The 23895-nt window shown below is 44.7% G+C and overlaps 1 protein-coding gene across 4 annotated transcripts in view; it reads right to left on the bottom strand.

Moving 5' to 3' along the window:
- The window catches only part of LOC119978305 (3-phosphoinositide-dependent protein kinase 1-like), a 110298-nt gene that overhangs the window by 60703 nt on the left and 25700 nt on the right, over positions 1-23895 (bottom strand). Inside the window, exon 2 of one of the 4 annotated variants that reach the window (XM_038819839.1) lies at positions 4537-4555. The exons of 2 other annotated variants lie outside the window; for them this stretch is intronic. In XM_038819839.1, coding sequence (XP_038675767.1) covers positions 4537-4548 — 12 coding nt within the window. In that variant the 5' untranslated portion in view covers positions 4549-4555. Of the gene's footprint in view, positions 1-4497; positions 4556-23895 lie in introns of all 4 variants that reach the window. One more of the 4 variants, XM_038819837.1, reaches the window with a different exon arrangement.

A 23895-nucleotide genomic window follows, 5' to 3' on the forward strand; every position in this document is an offset into this window, starting at 1 on the left:
CTACCTTGAATTGAACATGGTTAAGCGTAGCACACAAAGAGGCTGCATTCACCCTCCTCAAAGCCTCCTCCCGCAGCTCAGCCTCCAACTCCCTCCCCAGGCCTTCCTCCCACTTCCGCTTCACTTCACCTATCGGGGCGCCCTCCCAGACCATCAACCCCTTGTGGATCTCCAACACACTACTCTCACCAACCCCTATTTGACGGCCCAGGGGCGCTAGGTCAGGAAAAGACAGCACCTGCTTCCTCACATAGCCCGCCCTGTATGTACCGTAACCCATTCCTGCTGGGCAGCTCATACTCCTTTACCAATGCCTCCAAGTTTGAAAAGCTGCCCCCCACAAATCGCTCAATCCCTGCCCACCGCCACCCCCGGAGCCCCGCGTCCACTGTCCCCAGACCCTCAGGGCTGCCGCTACCACCGGACTTGTGGTGTACCTGTATTTAGCTGACGAGAACGGCACAGGTGCCGTCAACAGTGCCCCTAAGCTAGTATCCTTGCAAGAGGCTGCCTCCATACTGACCAATCCCCCACTACCCACTTCCTGGCCATGGCTATATTTGCTGCCCAGTAGTAGTTCATCAAATTTGGCAAGGCCACACCCCCCCCCCCCCCCCCCCCCCCCAACGACCCCGTTCTAGCAGCACCTTCTTCACCCGTGGAGTTTTACTCGCCCACGCAAACCCAGAGTTCAATGCATTAATCTTCCTTAAAGAAATAAGCCTTTGAAATAAAGATCGGAAGGTACTGGAACACAAATAAAAACCTCGGGAGGACTGTTATCTTCACAGACTGCACCCGCCCCGCCAACGATAGCGGAAGCACGTCCCAGCTCCATCCAGAGAACCGGCCGAATTCCTCCAAAATATCCATGATCCCCTCAAACCTTCTAATGGGTTTGATATATAAAGTAATAAATCATCTGCATAAAGCAAGACCCTGTGCTCCACCCCCCAGCATTATCCCCTGCCAACCCCTTGATGCTCTAAGTGCCACTGCCAATGGCTCTATCGCCAAGGCAAAAAGCAACAGGGAAAGTGGGCATCCCTGCCTCATCCCACGAAGCAGTCTCAAATATCCCAAACTCACCCGGTTCCTCCCTACACTCATTGCCAGCACCCGATACAACAACTGACCCCAATCCACAAACCCCTGCCCCAACCCGAACCGCCTCAGTACTTACCACAAATATTGGCACTCTACCCAGTCAAAGGCCTTCTTCGCGTCCATGGCGACCGCCACCTCCCCATTCCGTTCCTCCGGGGGCATAATTTTAACGTTTAACAAAAGCCTAATAGAACATATAGAACAGTTCAGCACAGAACAGGCCCTTCGGCCCTCGATGTTGTGCCGAGCAATGATCACCCTACTCAAACCCACGTATCCACCCTATACCCGTAACCCAACAACACCCCCCTTAACCTTATTTATTAGGACACTATGGGCAATTTAGCATGGCCAATCCACCTAACCCGCACATCTTTGGACTGTGGGAGGAAACCGGAGCACCCGGAGGAAACCCACGCACACACGGGGAGGACGTGCAGACTCCGCACAAACAGCGACCCAGCCGGGAACCGAACCTGGGACCCTGGAGCTGTGAAGCATTTATGCTAACCACCATGCTACCGTGCTGCCTAATGTGTTAGCTGGGGAGAGGGGTGCCTTCTCCCTCACCTCATTATAAGACTTACTAGCAGGGGCCCCAGGTCTCCCAAATATGTTTTATTAAATTCCACCGGGAAGCCATCCGGGCCCGGAGCCTTCCCTACTTCCATCGCCCCCAAATCCTCCATCACCTCCACCAGTCCAATGGGTGCTCCCAACCCCTCTACCAGGTCCTCCTCCACCTTAGCGAACTTCAACCCATCTAAAAAATGCCTCATTCCCTCCCCCCGACCGGGGGCTTTGAATCATATAACCTCTTGTAAAAGTCCTTGAAAACCCCATTCATCCCCACCAGGTTAAGGACCATATTTCCCCCCCCCCCCCTATCCTTCACCTCTCCGATCTCCCTCACTGCCTCCTACTTCCTGAGTTTTTGCGCCAACATCGTACTCGCCTTCTCCCCATACTCAGACTGCCACCCTGGCCCTCCCCAACTGTTCCACTGCCTTACTCATGGACACCAGCCCTGAATTCCATCGCGTTACGCAACCGCCAGGCCCATCCTTGGATACACACAGTCACCGACCCCCTCCTTATCGCACTTCAACAGCCCCACCCCATCAGCATTCCCCCCCTCCCCCCTAAGCGAAACAACAATCCCAACCCCCTCCAACACTCTAACCACCAGCTCACCCCCCACTGCGCTCCTGTGAACTAGCCCGCCTAGCTAACCTGGCAACTCCTGCCCATAGCGGCAAACATCCTACCCCCCCACAGATTCCCCCCCCATCCCGTTTGCACCATGATGCAAACAACAATAATAAGAAAAACAATGCATCCACCCAGCATGATCCTCCAGCATTCCACCAAAGAATCCCACAAGAAAGAAAAATGATGCCGAATGAAAAAAGGTTCTCCTCTGATAGCCCCCCCCCCCCAAAAGAAACAACCAAAAAAAAACGAGGGGGGGGGGGGGGCAGAGAGAACCAAAATCCACGCACACCTCCTATATGTGCAGTAAGAAGTCTTACAACACCAGGTTAAAGTCCAACAGGTTTGTTTCAAACACGAGCTTTCGGAGCACGGCTCCTTCTTCAGGTGAAGGAGCCGTGCTCCGAAAGCTCGTGTTTGAAACAAACCTGTTGGACTTTAACCTGGTGTTGTAAGACTTCTTACTGTGCTCACCCCAGTCCAACGCCGGCATCTCCACATCATGGCATCTCCTATATGTGGACGTTGTTCATTATGTTTGGAATAAAATATATTTTTTTAAAAGAATACAATGAGAGTAAACTAGCAAGAAACAAGAATGGACTGTAAAAGCTTCTCTGAAGAAAAAAAAATTGGAAGTATTAAATACAGAAGTAGAAGTTGATGCTGTAAACAAATACACAAGTGCAATTATTCCTGACCTGGAATGACTGTTCTATGAGGAGCGATTAAAACGACTGGGCCTTTATTCTCTGCAGTTTTAGAAGAGCGAGAGTGATCTCATTCAAACATACAAAATTCTTAAAGGACTCAACAGGGTAGATGCAGAAAGATTTCCCCTGACTGGAGTGCCTGAAACCAGGGGACACAGGTTCAGAATAAGGGACTGAATTTAGGACTGAGATATCACATAGGAAGTGGTGAATCTCTGGAATTCTCTGCGACTCTACGGCGGTTCAGTCATTGAGTATGTTCTAGACGGAGATCGATAGGTTTCCAAATATTAAAACCATCATGGAATACATGGAAGTGCAAGAAAATGGTTGTTGAAGTAGATCAGGTATTATCTCATTGAACACGTGGGGCCCAAAAGGCCTATTTCTATGTTCTTATCCAAATTTGCTGATGAAGATAGGTGGCACTGTAGGTAACGTAGATAGAATCATTATTAAGTGAAGTAAATGGGGAAAGCAGTGACAAATGGATTTCAACATAGTCAGCTGTACAGTATCCTAAAAGGGATAGAGTGCGAAACTTCCAAATGAAGATCTCAGATTAATGCAAGTTCAGGTACAAAGATCATTAAAATGGCATGAATAAGTCGAGAAAATAATCAAAGCTTTATATCTAGAAGAATCGAACATAAAGGGATAGACATCATGCTTCAGTTATAGCAGACCCGGGTTAGATGACACCTGGAGTATTCTTAGGAAGAATATACTGCCTTGGAGGGAATGAAGCATAGTTTTACCAGAATGATAACCAAGGGCTAAATTAGGAGGAATTACAAAAGCCTATGGTTATATTCTCTGAAATCTAGACGGTTAAGGCTCGACCTGATCATGGCTTTCAAGATATTAAGGGGAACAGATAGGGTATGTAGAGAAAAACTACTCCTACTGGTTTGGTTGGGGAGTCTAGAACTCGGAAGCATAGACTCAACATTGGAGTCAGGCGTTTCATGAACAAAGTCAGGAAAGACTTCTACACAAAGTATTCTAAAAGTTTGGAGCTCTCATCCACTGCTAGATTAATTGGTCACCTTAAAATCAAAAATTGATAAACTTTTGTTCATCAAAGGTATGAGGGATATGTGGCAAAGGAAGTGTTAGATCACAGATCAGCCATGATCTTGAACAATGAAACAACCTCAAGGGGTTGAAGGCCTAGTCCTGGTCCTATGTTCCCAATTTGGTAAAGGAAAGCAGATGGAGAGACATGGATGAGAACAGAGCAGGCATATAGGATTAGGGCTACTGCTTGCATGCAGGACGGACGCCAGTACAAACTGGTTGGATCAAACATCCCAATTTAGTGTTGTAACTTCCTTGCAATTCTGGTAATCGGTCCATTTTTGCAACCAGCTCCACTTCAGCCTTGTTGCTGGCTATCACAGTGCACATTTTGCAAGGCCAAGTGCTGTTGCAACTACACATTCTGATGTGTAAAACTACTTACAGAAGAGGGAAAACCACCGAATAAAGCAGCTTGACTTACAATGGCACCCATCAAGGATCTAGAAAGAAAGAAAATACTTAAGGAATGAAGTTTGAAGGCGTAAGAGTTCTTCCCCTAGTTGTCCAGACCAAACTTTAAATGGCAAATTACATTTTGAACAAAAAGGCCTAGTTTATACATGGGTAGCCAAGTCAATTGGATGGAAACAGGAAAGTGGCGACAGATACATTAGATGAAGTTTTAAATCAAAAAGGTGTTAGCACACAGATGCACCTGATGCCAATGTCAGAGAAGAGACAATGAATTAATAATGTGAGATTATCACAATGAGGTGCATTTTCTTTGTCATTTCTCAATCTTTAAATTTATAAACATCTTCCAATAAAGGAGAACCAATCATTAACACAAGGAAGATTTATGTCCTTAAATATAAAGTGTAACCAATTAAAGGTATCAAAGCCAAACTTTATTTCATTACACAGTACATGCATGGAACTATAAAAATTGATGCTGTACTCAAAAACAAGTATAATTACACCAATAGTGCAATGTTGGTGCAGTTGAAAAACATTTACTGAAATAGTAATTTTCAGGGCAGCACGGTGGCGCAGTGGTAGCACTGCAGTCTCACGGCGCTGAGGTCCCGGGTTCGATCCCGGCTCTGGGCCACTGTCCATGCGTGGGTTCGCCCCCACAACCCAAAGATGTGCAAGGTAGGTGGATTGAACATGCTAAATTGCTCCTTAATTGGAAAAAATGAATTGGGTCCTCTAAATTTATTTTAAAAAAGAAACAATAATATTCACAGCAAAGATACGAAATAAAGTGGAGTACTGTACAGCAACAAATTTTTTCAGCAATTAGCCAATTGCCATTTAGCGCAGATAGCCATTTATCCATCTTAAAAGGCCAACCTTGAAAGGTAATTGTGGATTAGTTCAAAGTTTACTTTTTGTACACCTGACCATTCACTTTTCAAGAAAGTGCGATTTTGTTTTGTTGAAGCCAAATGAATAAAAACCCACCTCATGCTCTGACGTTGCATCTATGACTCAGGAAATAGCTTTGGAGATTAATCAGCATCAAGAGAGCATTTTCAATAGGTGTCAGGATGGCCGAGTGGTCTAAGGCGCCAGACTCAAGGAGTAAAGAGAGCATTTTCAGATGGAATGACAAGATCAGAGCTGCTTAAAGGATCTTTAAAATGGATGCTTATGGACTCTCATATAGAGAGAAAATAGGAGCGTGACCATATAGTGCTCATCGAGCCTTCTCCACAATTAAGATAGATCATAGTTTAACTTTCAAATTCCATTTCACCACCCTTTCCCCATATCATTTAGTGCCCAATTAGCTATCCATCTTTGTCTTGAATATATTTAATGCCCGAGCATTCACAGCCTTCTGGGGCAGTGAATTTTAAAGATTCACAACTCTCTGTGCAGTGTTCTCTCTATTACTTTGTTATATCAACTGTGGCTCAGTAGGTAAAACCTGAATCACAAGGCTCCAGGTTCAAGTCCCACGTTAGGTTTGAGTGCAAAATTCAAAGCTGATTGTTGTGCAGTATTGAGGGATTACTACATTGGAGAAGCCATCCCAAGACCCCATCTGCTGACTCAGGTGGATCATCATACAATTTACAGTGCAGAAGGAGGCCATTCGGCCCATCGAGTCTGCACCGGCCCTTGGAAAGAGCATCCTACTGAAGCCATGCCTCCACCTTATAACCGTAACCCAATAACCCCACGGAATCTTTTGGACACGAAGGGGCAATTTAGCGTGGCCAACCACCTTACCCACACATCTTTGGTTTGTGGGCAGAAAACGGAGCACCCGGAGGAAACTCACGCAGACAAGGGGAGAAAGTGAAAACGCCACACAGACTGTCACTCGAGGCTGGAATTGAACACGGGTCCCTGTAGCTGAGGCAACATTGCTAATCCACTGTGCCACCATGTCGCCACTTTCATCCTCACTTTTGTGGCCACTAGTCTCAATTTTTCTCATGTTCTATTCTGTAGGCTTCACCAAACCTCTAATTTATCCAGACCTCTGCCACTCACATTCTATCATGTAAAACAGTGTTTTTCAAACTTTTTTGCTCAGAACCCATATTTACCAGCCAGCCATCCATTGTGACCCACGCTGGCCGAACTTTGCGACACACCATTTTTACTTACCTTTAATGTGGCAGGTGAGCCTCACCATCTCACTTTCTTTGTTATTCAATGTTACATTTCTGATGATGACTTCAGCTAATGATTTAAGATCTCACTGCTTCCATTGAACAAAATAAAGAGGTATGTCCTTGAACTCGCCATGCTTAGTCTTTCTTTATTATTCATTTACGCGATGTCGGCGTCGCTGGTTAGGCCAGCATTTATTGCCCATCCATAGTTGCCTTCAGAAGGTGGTGGCGAGTTGCTTTCTTGAACCGCTGCACTCCTCGATGTGTAGGTACACCCATTGTGTTGTTAGGCAGGGAGTTACAGGATGTTGCCCCAGCGACTCTGAAGGAACGCCGATTGGAGGGGAACCTCCAAGTGGTAGGGTTCCAGGTATCTGCTGCTCTTGTCTTTCTAGGTGGTAGTGGTCGAGGGTTTGGAAGGTGCTATCTGAGGAACTTTGGTGAATTTCTGCAGTGTATCTTGCAGATGGTACACATGACTGCCACTGTTCATTGGTGGTGGAAGGTTTTAATGTTTGTGGAAGGGCTAGCAATCAACTAACCTCTTGTCCTGGATGAGATCGAGCTTCTAGAGTGTTGTTGGAGCTGCACCCAGCCAAGCAAGTGGTGCCTTGTAGATAGTTAACAGGCTTTGGGGGGTCAGGGAGTGAGTTAGTTGCCGTAGAATTCCTAGCCTTTGACCTGCCCTGGTAGCCACAGTATTAACATGGCTAGTTCAGTTCAGTTTCTGATCAATGGTAACCCCCCCCCCCCCCCCCAAGGATGTTGATTGTGGGGGATTCAGTAATGGTCATGCCATTGAATGTCAATGGGCGTTGGTTCAATCCCCTCTTGTAGGAGATGGTTATTGCCTGGAACTTTGTGTGACTCAAACGTAAACTGCCACTTGCCAGCCCAAGCCTGGATATTGTCTAGGTCTTGCTGTATTTGAATATGAACTGCTTCATTATCTGAGGAGTCTTGAATGGTGCTGAACATTGTGCAGTCATCCGCAAACATCTCCACTTCTGACCTTATGATGGAAGGGAGGTCATGGCTGAAGCAAATGAAGATGTTTGGCCTCAGACACTACCCTGAGGAACTCCTGCAATGATGGCCTTGGGTGGAGATGATTTAGCTCCAACCACCACACCCATCTTCCTTTAAGGTATGACTCCAACCAGCACAGAGTTTACCCCGTTTCCCACTGACTCCAGTTTAGGTAGGGCTCCTTGATGCCATACTCGGTCAAATGCTGCCTTGATGTCAAGGGCAGTCACTCTCACCTCACCTCTGGCATTCAGGTCTTTTGCCCATATTTGAACCTGGCTTTAATGAGGGAAGCAGCTGAGTGACCCTGGCGGAATCCAAACTGAGCGTTCGTGAACAGGTTATTGCTGAGTAAGTTACGCTTGATAGCACTGTTGATGACTCCTTCCATCACTTTGCTGATGATGGAGAGTAGACTGATAGGCTGGTAATTGGCTGGGTTAGGTTTGTGCTATTTCTTGTGTACAGTACACACCTGGCCAATTTTCCACATTGCCGGGTAGATGCCAGTGTTGTAGCTGTACCGGAACAGCTTGGCTCGGGGTGCGGAAAGTTCTGGAGCACAAGTCTGCAGTACTATTGCTGGGATATTGTCAGGGTCCATAGCCTTTGCAGTATCCAATGCCTTCAGCTTTTTCTTTTTTTTTTTAAATTTAGATTACCCAATTATTTTTTCCAATTAAGGGGAAATTTAGCGTGGCCAATCCACCTACTCTGCACATTTTTGGGTTGTGGGGGCGAAACCCACGCAGACACGGGGAGAATGTGCAAACTCCACACGAACAGTGACCCAGAGCCGGGATCGAACCTGGGACCTCAGCGCCGTGAGGCGGTTGTGCTAACCACTAGGCCACCGTGCTGCCCCCTTCAGCTTTTTCTTGATGTCACGTGGAGTGAATCGTATTGGCTGAAGACTGACATCTGTGATGCTGGGGACCTCTGCAGGAGACTGAGATGAATCATCCACTCGGCACTTCTGGCTGAAGATATTTGCGAATGCCTCAGCCTAGTCTTTTGCACATTTGGGCTGGGCTCCTCCATCATTGAGGATGGGGATATTTGTGGAGCCTCCTCCTCCAGTGAGTTGTTTAATTGTTCACCACTATTCACGGCCGGATGTGGCAGGACTGCAGAGCTTAGATCTGACGCGTTTGTTGTGGATTCGCTTAGCTCTGTCTATTACTTGCTGCTTATGCTGTTTGGTACGCAAGTAGTCCTGTGTTGTAGCTTCACCAGGTTGACACCTCATTTTTCAGTATGCCTGATGTTGCTCCTGGCATGCTATCCTGCACTCTTCATTGAACCAGGGTTCTTCCCCTGGTTTGGTGGTAATGGTAGAGTGGGGGATATGCCAGGTCATGAGGTTGCAGATTGTGGTTGAATACAATTCTTCTGCTGCTACTGACGGCACACAGTGCCTCATGGATGCCCAGCCTGAGCTGCAAGATCAATTCGAAGTCTATCCTATTTGGCTCAGTGGTAGTGCCACACAACACGATGGAGGGTAACGTGAAGGCGGAGCTTCGTCTCCACAAGGACTGTATGGTGGTCACATCTACTGATATTGTCATGGACAGATGCATCTGCAACAGGCAGATTGGTGAGGATGAAGTCAAGTATGTTTTTCCCTCTTGTTGGTTCCCTCACCACCTGCTGCAGTCCCAGTCAAGTAGCTATGTCCTTCAGGACCCGGCCAGCTCGGTCTGTGGTGGTACTGCCAAACACCCTTGCCACCCTCAGTGATTCCTCCAAGTGGTGTTCAACATGGAGGAATACTGATTCATCAGCTGATGGTGGCTGCTAGGTGGTAATCAGCAGGAGGTTTCCTTGCCCATTTTTAACCTGAAGCCATGAGACTTCATGGGGTCCAGAATCAATGTTCAGGACTCCCAGGGCATCTCCCTCCCAACTGTATACCACTGTGCCTCATGGCTTCAGGTTAAACGTGGGTAAGGAAACCTTCTGCTGATTACCACCTACCGGCCACCTGCCGGTGAGACAGGACATACCCAGGAATGGTGATATTGTGAGTATGACTTTGTCAGGCTGTTGCTTCACTAGTCTGTGAGACAGCTCTCCCAACTTTGACACAAGCCACCAGAACAAGCCCCCAGTTGGTAAGAAGAGGGTCGGCAGGGCTGGGTTTGCCATTGTCGTTTCCGGTGCCTGGTTTGACGTCCGGTGTCATTCCTTTTTAGTGTTTTTGTCGTAGTTGAATATAGAGTGACTTGCTAGACCATTTCAGAGGGCATTTATGAGTCAACCACATTTCTGTGGGTCTGGATTCGCATGTAGACCAGACTAGGTAAGGTTGGCAGATTTCCTTCCCTAAAGGACATTAGTGAACCAGATGTTTTTTTTCCCGACAACCGACAATGGTTTGATGGTGATCGTTAGATTTTTAATTCCAGATATTTTATTGTTTTAAATTCCATCACCTGCCGAGATGGGTTTTGAACCCAGGTCCCCAGATCATTATCCTGGGTCTCTGGATGACTAGTCCAGCAACAATACCACTATGCCATCGCCAAATGTCTTTGAAGTTTTGAGGGTTTTAAACGTTCATTTGCCAGTACTTCTCTGCATATAACACACATGAACTTTGAATCCCACTTTGCATTGGCACAATTAACTCATACCTCAAGTAATCATCTTTATGCGGTTTTGTTCCTGTTTTCAGCTTCTTCTTCATGTGTTGTTCACCAGAGGCCCTGGAGTTCACACGAGCACTGCTGGCAGCTGCAAAATGGAGGAATTTCTCTCGCACCCAGAAAACGTGATGTCAGCGTACGAGGCACGTAACCTGCTCTCCGTCGCCGCTACTGGCAGGAAGACTCCAGCGAATTAAAATAAATCTGCTCCTGCGTCAGCGTGCCGACATCATGAGGACGCATTCTGCCTTGCTGGGCTCCAGGCCTGCGCACTGCTGAGGGGACATGCATGCACAGAACAGCCAGCAGTTTGAAAGCAGGCTGGTATTTTAAAAAGGCGGTCACGCCGTTGGGTGTTTCTTCCCACGATTCAGAACGCAACGCATGGACCTGCGACCCTCCCGGTACCCGCTCGCGAACCACCTACGTGTCATGACCCTGGGTTTGAAAATGACTAATGGAAAAGATCCAATAACATTGTTTGAAAGAAGTGCAGGGGAGTGATCCCTGGTGTACTGGCCAATATTTTAATCAACGTCACAATGACCAGATAATCTGTTTTTTGTGTCACATTGCTGTTTGTGAGTGTTTGTGGAGTGCAAATTAGCTGTCTAGTTTCCTGTATTACAACAGTTGCTACACTTCATAAAGTACTTAATTGTATGTAAAGCACTTTGAGACGTCTGGTAATAGTGAAAAGCGCTATTTAATGCAAGTCTTCAGTCTTCATGCCGGAAGGCACCAAAAGCATCCCAGCGATAGTAAACATCAGAGGATCTTAAAACAATCAGTAGAGAAAATGTGCTGGCAAATGAATGAGATTAAAGGTTAAAAAGTCCCATGAATCTGATGGCCTGCATTAAAAGTAGTGTATAGTGATAGTGGATGCACTGGTTGAAATATTCACAAAATTCCATGGATTCTAGAAAGGTCCAAGTGAGTTGGAATACTGCAAATCTAATGCCCCTATTCATTGAAGGCGGGACACAGAAAGCAGAAAAACAAGTATTTGCCATTGGGAAAATGCCAGAATCCATTAATAAGGTAGTGGCAGATGCAGGATATCTAGAAAACTCTAATAGAATCAAGTAGATTTACTTTCCTTTCATGGGATATGGACCTCACTGACAATGCCAGCCAGCATTTGTTGCCCATCCCCAATTTTTTTTTGAAATGAGTGGTTTACTATGTCATTTCAGAGGGCAGTTAAAATCAGCCACATTGCTTTTGGTCTGGAGTCACATGTAGAGCAGACCAGATAAGGATGGCAGATTTCCTTCCTTAAAAGAACATTAGTGAACCAGATGGGTTTTTACAATAATGATAGTTGTCATGGTCACCATTACTGATTGCTAGTTTAGTTCATATTCCAGATTTGTTAATTGAATTTAAATTCCTCCAGCTGCCTCGTAGAATTTGAACCCATGGTTCCCATGGCATTAGCCTGGGTTTCTGGATTACTAGCCCAGTAAACAGTACCACTATCCCACTGTCACTCCACATTCAACGTGATTGCCATGAAAAGAAGTTTCATAAATGTATTTGTCTTTTTTGATGATGCAGCAAGGGAACTAGGAGATGAAGCGTATTTGGATTTTCAAAAGGCATTCAGGAAGGTGCTCAGCAAAATATTAAAGTGCAAAAGCTCAGTGTTGAGGGAATTTATTACCATGGATAGGAAATTGGTTGGCTAACACAAAACAGTTGGGATAAATGGCTCATTTTCAGGTTGTTAAACTGAATTGGCCACAGGGATCAGTGCTGCGGCTTAAACTGCTTGCAATCTATAATAACTTGGATGAAGGGGTCAAGTATATCGTAATCAAATTTACGAACGATGCAAAGATAGGTGGGAAAAGCAAGTTGTGAGGAGGACAGAGTATGCAAAGCCATATGATAGGTTAAAACAAGTTGGCAAAAATTTGACAGATGGGTGAATACTGTGGAAAAATGTGAGCTCATCCACTTGGTGGAAGGAATAGAAAAGCAGAGTACTGTGAGCACTTCTAGCCTTTCTTTTTAGGAACGTAGGAATTAGGAGCAGAAGTCGGCAATTCAGCCCCTCCAGCATGCTCTGCCATTCAATCAGATGATGGCTGATCTCTTCCTGGTCTCAAATCCACCTCCCCACCTGTTGTGTGTAGCCCTTTAACCCATTTTAAGGAGGGATATATTTACATTAGAAGCAGTTTATACAAGATGCACCAGGTTAGAATGGGTTTTGTTTAAAGTTAAAGTGTCCAATTCTTTTTTTTCCAATTAAGGGGTAATTAAGCATGGCCAATCCACTTAACCTGCACATCTTTGGGTTGCGAAGGTGAGACTCACGCAGACACAGGGAGAATGTGAAAACTCCACAGTGACCCAGGGCCAGGATGGAACCAGAGTCCTTGGCGTCATGGGGCAGCAGTGCTAACTACTGCACCACTGTGTTGCCTCACGGATTTCTGATTTGAAGTGGTTGTCATACGAGGAAAGTTAGACGTAATACTCATTGATGCTTAGAAGAACGAAAAAAAAAACACAGGGGCTTGACACGGTCATGAATCTTGGAATGCTCTGCCAGAGAGCTGCAAAGGCAGAGTCATTGGATATATTCATGGTCGCTAGATCTTTGACCTATAGGGGAGTTGAGGGTTATGAAGAATAGGCAGGAACATGGAATTAAGGGCACGATCAGATCAGCGATAAACGTGCTGAATGACGGAGTGGGCTTGAGTTGTATGACTTACTCAGCGCAATATATCCCAGCCAAATAGAGTATAATTCCTCTAACTGTGTTAACACAGGATCTCAGGACTACCACTAACACTCTCCCTGCTACCTACTGAAATACCAATCTTTGTACCATCTGAATGACATTATTAATTAGTCCCTAATTCATACTGCATGCCATTATTGACCACCAAAAAGCTTTGTATAGAACCTTCATAGCCAGTAGATAAAGGAGACAGTCAAACCATCAGCATGGCCTGGAATTTAACCCTTTTTAATTCAGAATCCTTCTTTATAATATCAAAAATTGGTAATGCACGCAAGAACTGAAAGGATAAACATTTGGAGTGAACTGAGAAATTAGAACATTTCACTTTTATTTTTTTTATATAAATTTAGAGTACCCAATTCATTTTTTCCAATTAAGGGGCGTGTTCAATCCACCTACCTTACACATTTTTGGGTTGTGGGGGCGAAACCCACACAAACACGGGGAGAATGTGAAAACTCCACACGGACAGTGACCCTGAGTCAGAATCGAACCTGGGACCTTGGCGCCATGAGACTGCAGTGCTACCACTGCGCCACCGTGCTGCCCTCACTTTTATAATCAACGTTCAATGGAATGAAATGTATGTCCAGTAATGCAAGTCTCATGTTGTATGAAGTTTACACACACTCAATGCTATGAGACACAACCCCACTGAAACCCTGTTCAAAATTTAGCAACTGCCAGTTTCAGAAGCTATAGCAAATGGGATGTGGAAACATTAAGGCTTGAGGCAACATTCATGCAAGTGGAGGTTAAGGCAACAGTAAACTCGCCCTGAACCCAAGCAATGTTAACCTTCAAACCTCAATCTTAGACCTTAAACTTGACTTATGCCTGCCAGCCAGTTGTCATGTTGGGCAGCAGGATGTCCAAGGCTGAGAGGTACCATGAAGGTCTTGCAAGCAGGGAATAAGGAGCAGAGAGCGAAAGAGAATCCTGGCGTAAACATTGCACAAGGGGAGCACAGCAGTACTTCGGTTTGCAAAAAAAAGTAAACAAAAAAAAACAAACAAATTTTACCTCTTCAAGTCCTTTAGTCTACTCTGACCTTTACATTTAAAGAAGCACCCACCCATATCCAACAGGTCACCCCTTGCTGGCTAAGAAAAGGTTAAAATCAGAAACCAAGCATGTCTGTCAGGAGGATTGCAGGATGGAGTTATGGATGGAGCTAGGACACTTTGAAATCACATCAGCGCCATATATTAGGAGGCCTGCAAGGGAAGTAAATGATAAACACAATAACATTAAACCATTTGTAGGCTTTATGAATTTTTTTTGAAGCTTTCAGCAGGTGACAAAATTGACACCACAGTCAGAAAACATGGCAAGAGGTGTGGCACCTGGTAGACAAGACTGTAAAGGTGGTATACTTTAGAGATTGAAATAGGCACAACCTCTAATGCAGACTGACAAGTAAATTTAGTGGCTACTTAGAAACTGATCTTATGGGCTCAATATGTGGTTTTCCCAAGATCTGAAGGTGCCAAAGAAAATAAACACTGGCTTGCCCTTTCCACATTGAAACACCAAAACAGTAATTTCCACTATTAGGAAATACTATTTAATGAAATAAAATAATGAATACATTAAGCAATTGAAGTGCAATGCTAATAGCTTTAATTTTAAACTCTGTAGGCAGTACAAGAACTTATAATTAGGTTGCCATTCTTTTAACTGCACAGTGAGGGTAAAGAAACTTATGTTTTTTTACCGATGCAAATTCATAAAGCAATACTTCCATGTTACAGTATGGGTGGAAAAAAGTATTTTAATTCAGTTTAAAAATGCAACTCAAAGACTTCCGGTGACGGCCATGGCGTGAGTGGTCACACACACATGGCAGCTCTGGCTCAAAGGCATTGATTTGGGCACTTTCTACCCTTAGTGGAGTAGGTCCGGCAGCAAAGTGGTGCAGAAGGTGTAGAGGGAGAGGTTCTCCCCAAGATTGGCATGTTTACTGGTTACCAGACTCGGCAAAAAACAGATAAAGACCTGGTTACGGAATTGGAGGGTACCTTCAGTACAGCAACAATTACGAGAATGGCGGAGGGGGGTCGTCGCCAGTGGGAAAGCCCCAGATGGAGCAGTCAATGGCCTTCATCAAAGGCGCATATCGAAGGGCAGCACAGTGGTGCAAGTGGTTAGCACAATTGCCTCACAACGTCGAGGTCCCAGGTTCGATCCTGGCTCTGGGTCACTCTGGGTCCGTGTGGAGTTTGCACATTCTCCCCATGTTTGTGTGGGTTTCGCCCCCACAACCCAAAAGATGTGCAGTGTAGGTGGATTGGTCAAGGTAAATTGCCCCTTAATTGGAAAACATAAATTGGATACTCTAAATGTTTTTAAAGGAAGGAAATGCATGGTAACTGATCAAAGATCATTGAGAGCAGTGACATCTCGAGATGCAAGGGGTAATGATACGCGAGATGGAGAAGGTGGTGTTTGACTAGAGCAATCGGATCGTGGCCCTGGAGGCGGAGGTGGGGATCCTGGGGGGCCTCGCAAGTCGCTGCAAGTGAAGGCCGAGGAGCAAGAGAAAAGATCCAGGCTTCCCGGGTTGCGAGAAGCTGGAGAGAAACTGGGAAGCTGCGTTTGGGACGTGATTGACTAAGATTGTGGGGGTGGAGGTCAGCTGCACCCTATGGTGACAATCCTTGGGATATTGGAAGTGTTGTAGCTGCTTGGGGGGGGGGGGGGGGGGGCGGGAGAGGGGGGAGGGGGGGGGGGAATCGTACAAACTGTGGACTGAGAGTTTGTGGAGTGTGTTTTTTGTATATATTGTGGTTTTTCACACACGTTTGGAATAAAAATGTTTATTTGTTTAAAAATTCAACTAACTCAAAAAACAAGAAGTGACAGTTGCATTCAAAAGAAGTTCCTTTAATCCATTAAACAATGTAATGAATACAAATGGAATACGAATGTAATCACAAATTCTGAATTATTCATGTGCACATCACATGTTACAGTATTGCGGTTTTTAAAAAACATGCTGGCTTCATGATCGGTGAGTTGGTACGGCAGTATGCAACAACCATTGTGTAAAATGGGCATTTCATGGCAGCTGGATTGCTATATAATGTGCTTTAATGTTATCAAAGGAGGGGCGGAAACATTTGCAGAGGTCTCTCCCCTGGCTACTCTGCTGTGTCTGGTTGAAAGTTCTATGTGGATGTCCAGTTCAACTCAGGAAAAAGCTGTAATATATCCAGTCCAATAGGTTGACAGTCTCTGACAGATGACAACTTGGGCAAGCACTCATGAAATTGTACCCAACATATACGCAAAGTGGACAGGCGGTTGGGGGAGGGCGCAAGGTAAATAAGATCACCTTCATTTGGCCGGTATGTAAAACAGAAGTAGACAGATTGCAAACACAAGGTAGACAAACACTTCAGATTAAACTCCAGCTAGCGAACACTGCTCAAAACAAAAAGGATCAGTTACACAGTAACTACGGTAAACAGCAGTGGCGGCTACAGCATACTTGTGTTACCAAGCAGATTAGGCAGAGTGTGGTTTCCTGTAGTAGTAACTGATGCATTTCAGAGCTTTAAGAATGGAGAAGTGGGTTCATTCACATATTTCATCTTTGCTGCAGCTATAGTAACCACAGAATCTCCAGTATGGTGCACATGTAAAAACAGTGGCTAAACGTTCCTTCCTGTTAGAACTTTAAAAACTTATTTTTAAAAAACAATTTTTTTTGCAAGAACATTTAGAATGCAAACATCCTGCACTTGCATTATTGGATATACTACAATCCTATTTGATACTCAGATGGGAAGGCTAAAGACAAATTAACTTTGCTCAAGATTCTCTCAAACAAATAGCTTCCTGTCTCCTTAGTTTCCTCCTCTGCCTTTATTCACGCTCCTCTGCTTCTACTGTTGTTTCCTAAGTAAACTTTCTGAATCCTATTTTTAAAATTCTATAATTGTAACCTTTCCCATCTCTAAATCAACTCCATTACGGTCAGAAGCTCTAAACTGTCCTCTTTGATCTTTCTAAATTACACATTGTCCAACTGACTATTTCCTTGTCCTGGTGATCCTGTGTTGTCATTCAGACTCTAAACCAGTTCCATCCAACACGCTTGCCATTAGCGACACAAACTGAGTTGGCCGTAAGGCTACAGCGACTTGATACCCTTCACCAGGTGAGAGATTTTAATCAGATGGACATTATGACCTGGTAGCAGTCCATCTGACTGGAGACGCGGTTTCAGACTGGTACAATCTGTGGGGAAAATCACTATGGGGGAAAATTCTTTGCATTAAAAAACTGCAGTCTAGCTCCATTAAGGTATGTGGCAGAGACCCCCACTGAAGGAAGTGAAAGCACGTTGAAATATTTTAGTTGCTGTATCACAACTTTTGAATGCTGTGTAGTTGCTGCAACTAAAAATATGATTTGACAAAGCATATGTCTCAGTGCAGAGTACAATTACTACCTTTCGTCTTTTCTCTCAATCCCAGTTCATTTCTAAGAGATTGTTGCAAGATTCATCCCATCCTTTGCATGTTTTGTATCATGTGGGAAATATGGTGACCTGATCGGGCCAAGTTTGGCAAACAATTAATTCCTACTGAGAAGTTACAGTTACTGTTTCCAATCTAATGGAACCTTCCCTGAAATAAAGGAATTTTGGAAAATTAAAACCAATGCGTCAACAATCTCCCTTGCCACTTCTTTTAAGACCCAATGATGAAGTCCATCAGAACTTGGGAATTTGCTCAGTACCACTTCCCTGGTGACTAATTTTCTTGAGTTTCTCCCTTCCTTCCATTTCCTGCTTTACTGCTATTTCTAGGATGTTACTGTATCCTCTATAGCAAAGACCGATGCAAAATACCTATTAAAATCATAGAACATAGAACAGTACAGCACAGAACAGGCCCTTCAGCCCTCGATGTTGTGCCGAGCATTGTCCGAACTAAGATCAAGCTATCCCACTCCGTCATTCTGGTGTGCTCCATGTGCCTATCCAATAACCACTTGAAAGTTCCTAAAGTGTCCGACTCCACCATCACAGCAGGCAGTCCATTCCACACCCTAACCACTCTCTGAGTAAAGAACCTACCTTGGATATCCCTCCTATATCTCCCACCCTGAATCTTATAGTTATGCCCCCTTGTAACAGCTACATCCACCCGAGGAAATAGTCTCTGAACGTCCACTCTATCTATCCCCCTCATCATCTTATAAACCTCTATACGGTCGCCTCTCATCCTCCTCCGCTCCAAAGAGAAAAGCCCTAGCTCCCTCAACCTTTCCTCATAAGACCTATCCTGCAAACCAGGCAGCATCCTGGTAAATCTCCTTTGCACCCTTTCCAATGCTTCCACATCCTTCCTATAATGAGGTGACCAGAACTGCACACAGTACTCCAAATGTTATCTGCCATCTTATTTTCTATTCATTCACTAGACTCATTTTCTATAGGACCAAAGATCACTTTGTTAATTCTTTTATTTTTTAAAATGTTTATAGAAGCTCTTACTGTCTTTATATTTTTGGCTTGCTTTCTCTCACACTCTGATTTTTTCCCTTTATAAATCCCTTTGTCATTCTTTGCTGTTTTTTATATTCTATATATGCTCCTTGAAGGGATTAGAAGGTTGAGAGCAGATGATAAGTTCTGATCACTGCCAAACAACTTCTGTGGCCTAGAAATCGAATTTTACAAACGTAGTATTAAATTTCTTCAGAATTTAGTTATTGCCGTTTTTGCAAACTCTTTGTTTCTTATCTCTCAATTGAATCTTTCTCTCACTATTTCACTTACTGTAAAGGATTTTACAATGAATTAAATATGCGATTTTCTCCCTGGTTCAGACTGTCCCTCCGTGAGGATCCTTCAATCGGATTTGCTGAAGAGCCTGACTGCAGTTGTTCTGCTCAAACATCACTGATCCCTTGTAGAGGGCACTGCACCACATTGGATCAGGTGTTCCATAACAGCAAGTTTCTGATGGAAAAATTTGGAGGGGTAAAAAAGTTCCTGGGTAAGTGTACTGAATTGCAAGTGTCACGCTCTCAAAAGCTGACCTCAAATTCCAGGCCATAGTTTGATTTTAGTAACAGTCAAACTTTCCAACTTTGATGTTGCTGCACACTATGTATCTGGAAACATTGCCCTGCGTTTCACAACAGAAAATGTCAAAATGAAAAACCACAACGGTCAATGCCCAGCATATGTAACACCCAGCCAAGGGCTCCATATACTTTCCTCATTTTTGGTGCAAGCTGCAAATACAGAAATTAAGAGTTAAAAAAATCCCCTCCGGGTGGGACTAGAGGAACTAATACAGGTAACTCGGATTGATGTTACATGACCTTAACTCCTATTTACTTAGCTCATCGACTGAGACATGCAATGAGTGATTACTAAAGAGGGAAAAGGGGAGGGGTGGGACAGCAGCACAAGTAGGTCAGTCTTCAGGAGAATTTAAAAGACCTTGGGTAGGACGGGGTGCAGGGGACTGCGAAACTGAAATACCGATGGATGAGCTCAAGAATCAGCACATAGAGGCGGAAAGAGGGACCATCAATGGAGGACTGCAGAGATTGAAAAATAATCTTAATTAGTGTCACAAGTAGGCTTTCATTAACACTGCAACAAAGTTACTGTGAAAATCCCCAAGTCACCATATTATGGCGCATGTTCAAGTACACCGAGGGAGAATTCAGAATGTCCAATTCAACTAACAGGCTGGTATTGGACTCACAATATCTGGCTGGATGGGATGCAGGAGCAAGAACAGAGTGGCAAAAGGATTTGGAGTGCAAGATGGTGAGTCAATTCTTTTGAGACAGGGACCTTAGCAGAGAAAGGAGTGATGATGAAATAAGTGGGAATAACAATGCGGGCTGTCATTTATGGAGGTTGTAAATATGAAGGCTGGAATGTAAGGCACAGGAGAAACATGCCTCGAGGTGAACAGATGTGAAATCAGGAAGAGAAGCAGCAGGAATAAAGAGAGGTAATGACTTGGAAGGTAAAAAGGTATCGTCTTGGTCAAGAATCAGGTATCAGTTCAAATTAGGTGGAGAGAACAGCAAGATACCACAGTTTTGGGATTAGTGCAGTAAGACGTCTTACAATACCAGGTTAAAGTCCAACATGTTTGTTTCAGTGCTCCGAAAGCTAGTGTTTGAAACAAACATGTTGGACTTTAACCTGGTGTTGTAAGACTTCTTACTGTGCTCACCCCAGTCCAACGCCGGCATCTCCACATCTTGGGATTAGTGGAGGAGGTAAAGCAGTTGGAATAGCAACCTGGAATGTGCTTATAAGCACCTCACAACTAACAACTGGCTCATAGCAGTTGTGTCAATTAGGCACTCTGAGGAAGTGACAACAATCCTGGGGTTGATGGAAGAGATGGGATAGAGCAGAATATTAGCTATACTTGTAGCATTCCTGCCACTGAGCTAGAAGGTTGAGTATTCATATACCCTGCTCGAACGTGAGCAAAATAAACCAGGCCTAAAACTGCAGCACAGTACTGAAGGAGGCTACACTGTCAGAGGTGCCATCTTTCAGATGAGATATTAAACCTTGACCTCATCTGTCATCTCAAGTGAATGAAAAAGATTCCACTGCACTATTTTCAGGGTAGAGTTATCCCGGCGCCCCAGTTAACATTTATCCCGTGTACTGAAGGCAGGCTGAGGGGTTGCACATGGACCAGGAACTGAGGCTGCCTCATGAAACCCTGGCTGGAATCAATACTGGCTGCAAAAGCACTCAAGTCAAAGCATAAACCGGTTAGTGCGATATGGACTTGGATTACCCACTCCAGTCTATGAATATGTAACAAACTTCCAGATACAGGTGATCAACTGCAGCAGGACGAAGGACAGACAAAAGAAGCCATCAGACTCCTTAATGAGCTGATGGCTGGTCAGACAAAGGGAGTTTTAGAAGACAATGGGTCTTAATTGAACCACCATCGATAAACAGGAGTATCCTGTATTTCCCATTAACCAGTGGGGTCTGGCTAGGACAATGGCCGGTGGTGGGCGTATACATATGACGCAATGACACAACACACCCAATCACTATCACAAGAAAGCACAAAATTACTTGATCGTAGCAATTTACTGTTTGTGTGAGCTTGCTGTGCACAAATTGATCACTGCACTTTCTGCATTAGAACAGAGACTACACTTCAAAGTACTTTGTTGGCTTAAAGCACTTTAAGACATTTGAGATTGTAAAAAGAATGATATAAATGCAAGGTTTTGTTTCCTTTTAGTGGCAGAAACATGGGAGAAAATGTCAAATGGACGGTGAAGAACAAGCTCTTTGGACAGGACAGGACTGGGGCTGGCTTAGCACAATGGGCTAAACAGCTGGCTTGTAATGCAGAACAAGGCCAGCAGCGCGGGTTCAATTCCCGTACCAGCCTCCCCAAACAGGCGCCAGAATGTGGTGACTAGGGGCTTTTCACAGTGACTTCACTGAAGCCTAATTGTGACAATAAGCGATTATTATAATAATGATGTTGGAGGCAGAGAGGATAAACATGGAAAGCAAACTGTTGCCACATTCACACAGCACGTTACAGTCCTTGACCAGTGCAATTTCTGCACCAAGCAACATGATTGGAGGGCTTCAGGAAGGGAGTAGATGCCAAGCTGTGATTTGTCCATCTCTTCCCACTCACTCGCTTTCCTCCACCGCCCCACCCCCCACACACTCTGTAAACTATTCATTGTTTTGAACCACACATGAAGAGCAGTTACATGGTTACCAACAGATTGTTGCAGCTGATGAAATCAAGCCCAGAGATAGTCACTTTCAACAGAGGAAGTGGCAGAAAAGAAAACATTTGATCTGAAAAACAAATAGGTGCAAGTTTATACCAAATTACAATCCAATTGCACAGAACTGACAGTGTGTGAATTAATTTGTAGAGCTCAAATTTAGGTGGTGTTAAAAAGTTGCACACTTAACCCAATTCTCTGCATCCTAGAAACAAATTTCCAATGGCATAATTGAGGATTTTCCCGTCAAATTCAGTGAGGGACCCCCCTAGTCCATGCCAAGGCAGCGCTGCAGAGGCCCATGAGCTTGGAGCAGCGGAATATGACAAGGCTCCCACTCTTGAATGCTACGTGCATGCTCGAATAGGTGGGAAAAGGGTCAGGCTCACGCTTCATTGTGCAACAGCTCTGTGTGGCCATAGATCCATACACCAAGTCACCACCACCTTCAAGAAGGAAGAGAAATTGGGAAAGGACAAAAAAATGTCACTGCCGTGTCCAGGGAAATTCTGTAGACAGAGCCTAAAATTGCTACTTCAGAAATCGGAATGAGGAGAAAGCGAAAATATCTCAAGCAAATCAAACAATAAAGCATTTTATAAAATAACATGTGGATACTGCTCTTTACAATTTCACAACAGGACATCCTGCTTTCACAACTCACATATGAGCTAATCTTTTATGGCACGATAGCAACATCTTCTGTAGTGCACTGCTCAGTTAAATGTGACCAGGCATAAATACCTGCCATTCCTTACTTGTCCCAGCATATTCATGCCTTGGGCAAATGGTAAAGATTATTTTATTAAAATAGGTTTAATTTTCTTTTCAAAAATTGAGCCTTCTGGAATGGAGTTTCATCAATTAAAGAAATCCCAACTCTGGACCTTCCTGTTTACGATATTTAAAAGGAACCGAGTACACATTATAAATCATAGAATCCCATAGAAGCCCTACATTGCAGAAGGCAGCCATTCGGCCCATCAAATCTACATCGAACATCCAAAAGAGCACTCGGCCTTTTGACTCAGATCAAATATAGTATATGTTTTGGCCACCGTGTAAGGTCTTCCAACAAATGTACACCGAGGGGCTGGTAACAGTGTAAAACCCCTCGGTCTGGTCATTAACACTCAAATGTATAAAGACATTGAAAGAAACATGACGATGTAAAAGGGGCAGCACGATAGCACAAGTGGATAGCACTGTGGCTTCGCAGCGCCAGGGTCCCAGGTTCGATTCCCTGCTGGGTCACTGTCTGTGCGGAGTCTGCACATTCTCCCCGTGTCTACGTGGGTTTCCTCCGGGCGCTCCGGTTTCCTCCCACAGTCCAAAGACATGCAGGTTAGGTGGACTGGCCATGATAAACTGCCCTTAGTGACCAAAGGAGGGGTTATTGAGTTACAGGGATAGGGTGGAAGAGAGGGTTTAAATGGGTCAGTGCAGACTTGATGGGCAGAATGGCCTCCTTCTGCACTGTATGTTCTAGGTTCACTCTACCCATCCACCGTCCATCCTGCTCTATGCCCATAATGTCGTAACCTAACCTGCACATCCCTGGATCGAGACAATTTAGCATGGCCAATCCATCTAACCTGCACATCTTTAGACTGTGGGAGGAAACCGGAGCACCCGAAGGAAACTCACGCAGACATGGGAGAATGTGCAAACTCCAAACAGTCACCCAAGGCCGGAATCGAACCCGGGTCCATGGTGCAGTGATGCAGCAGTGCTAACCATTGTGCCACCCCAAAGGCACGACTACTTTCATGATCCTATTTAGGTGGTTGGCAATGCCAGCATATTAGACACTAAAATAACAAGCTGTTGGGATCTCTCATTAGAAGGTCTTCAGCCTTAGGTGATCCACTCAGCAATGCCACCCCTACGGATATGCAGACTTTTCATGGCAACCGTTGGTGTAACTGCCTTCAAAACAATTGCTGCACTATTTCGTAGACCAAAATTCTCTGCATCTGAAG

This window comes from Scyliorhinus canicula, chromosome 15 (genome assembly GCF_902713615.1).
Source record: "Scyliorhinus canicula chromosome 15, sScyCan1.1, whole genome shotgun sequence".
NCBI classification, from domain to species: Eukaryota; Metazoa; Chordata; class Chondrichthyes; order Carcharhiniformes; family Scyliorhinidae; genus Scyliorhinus; species Scyliorhinus canicula.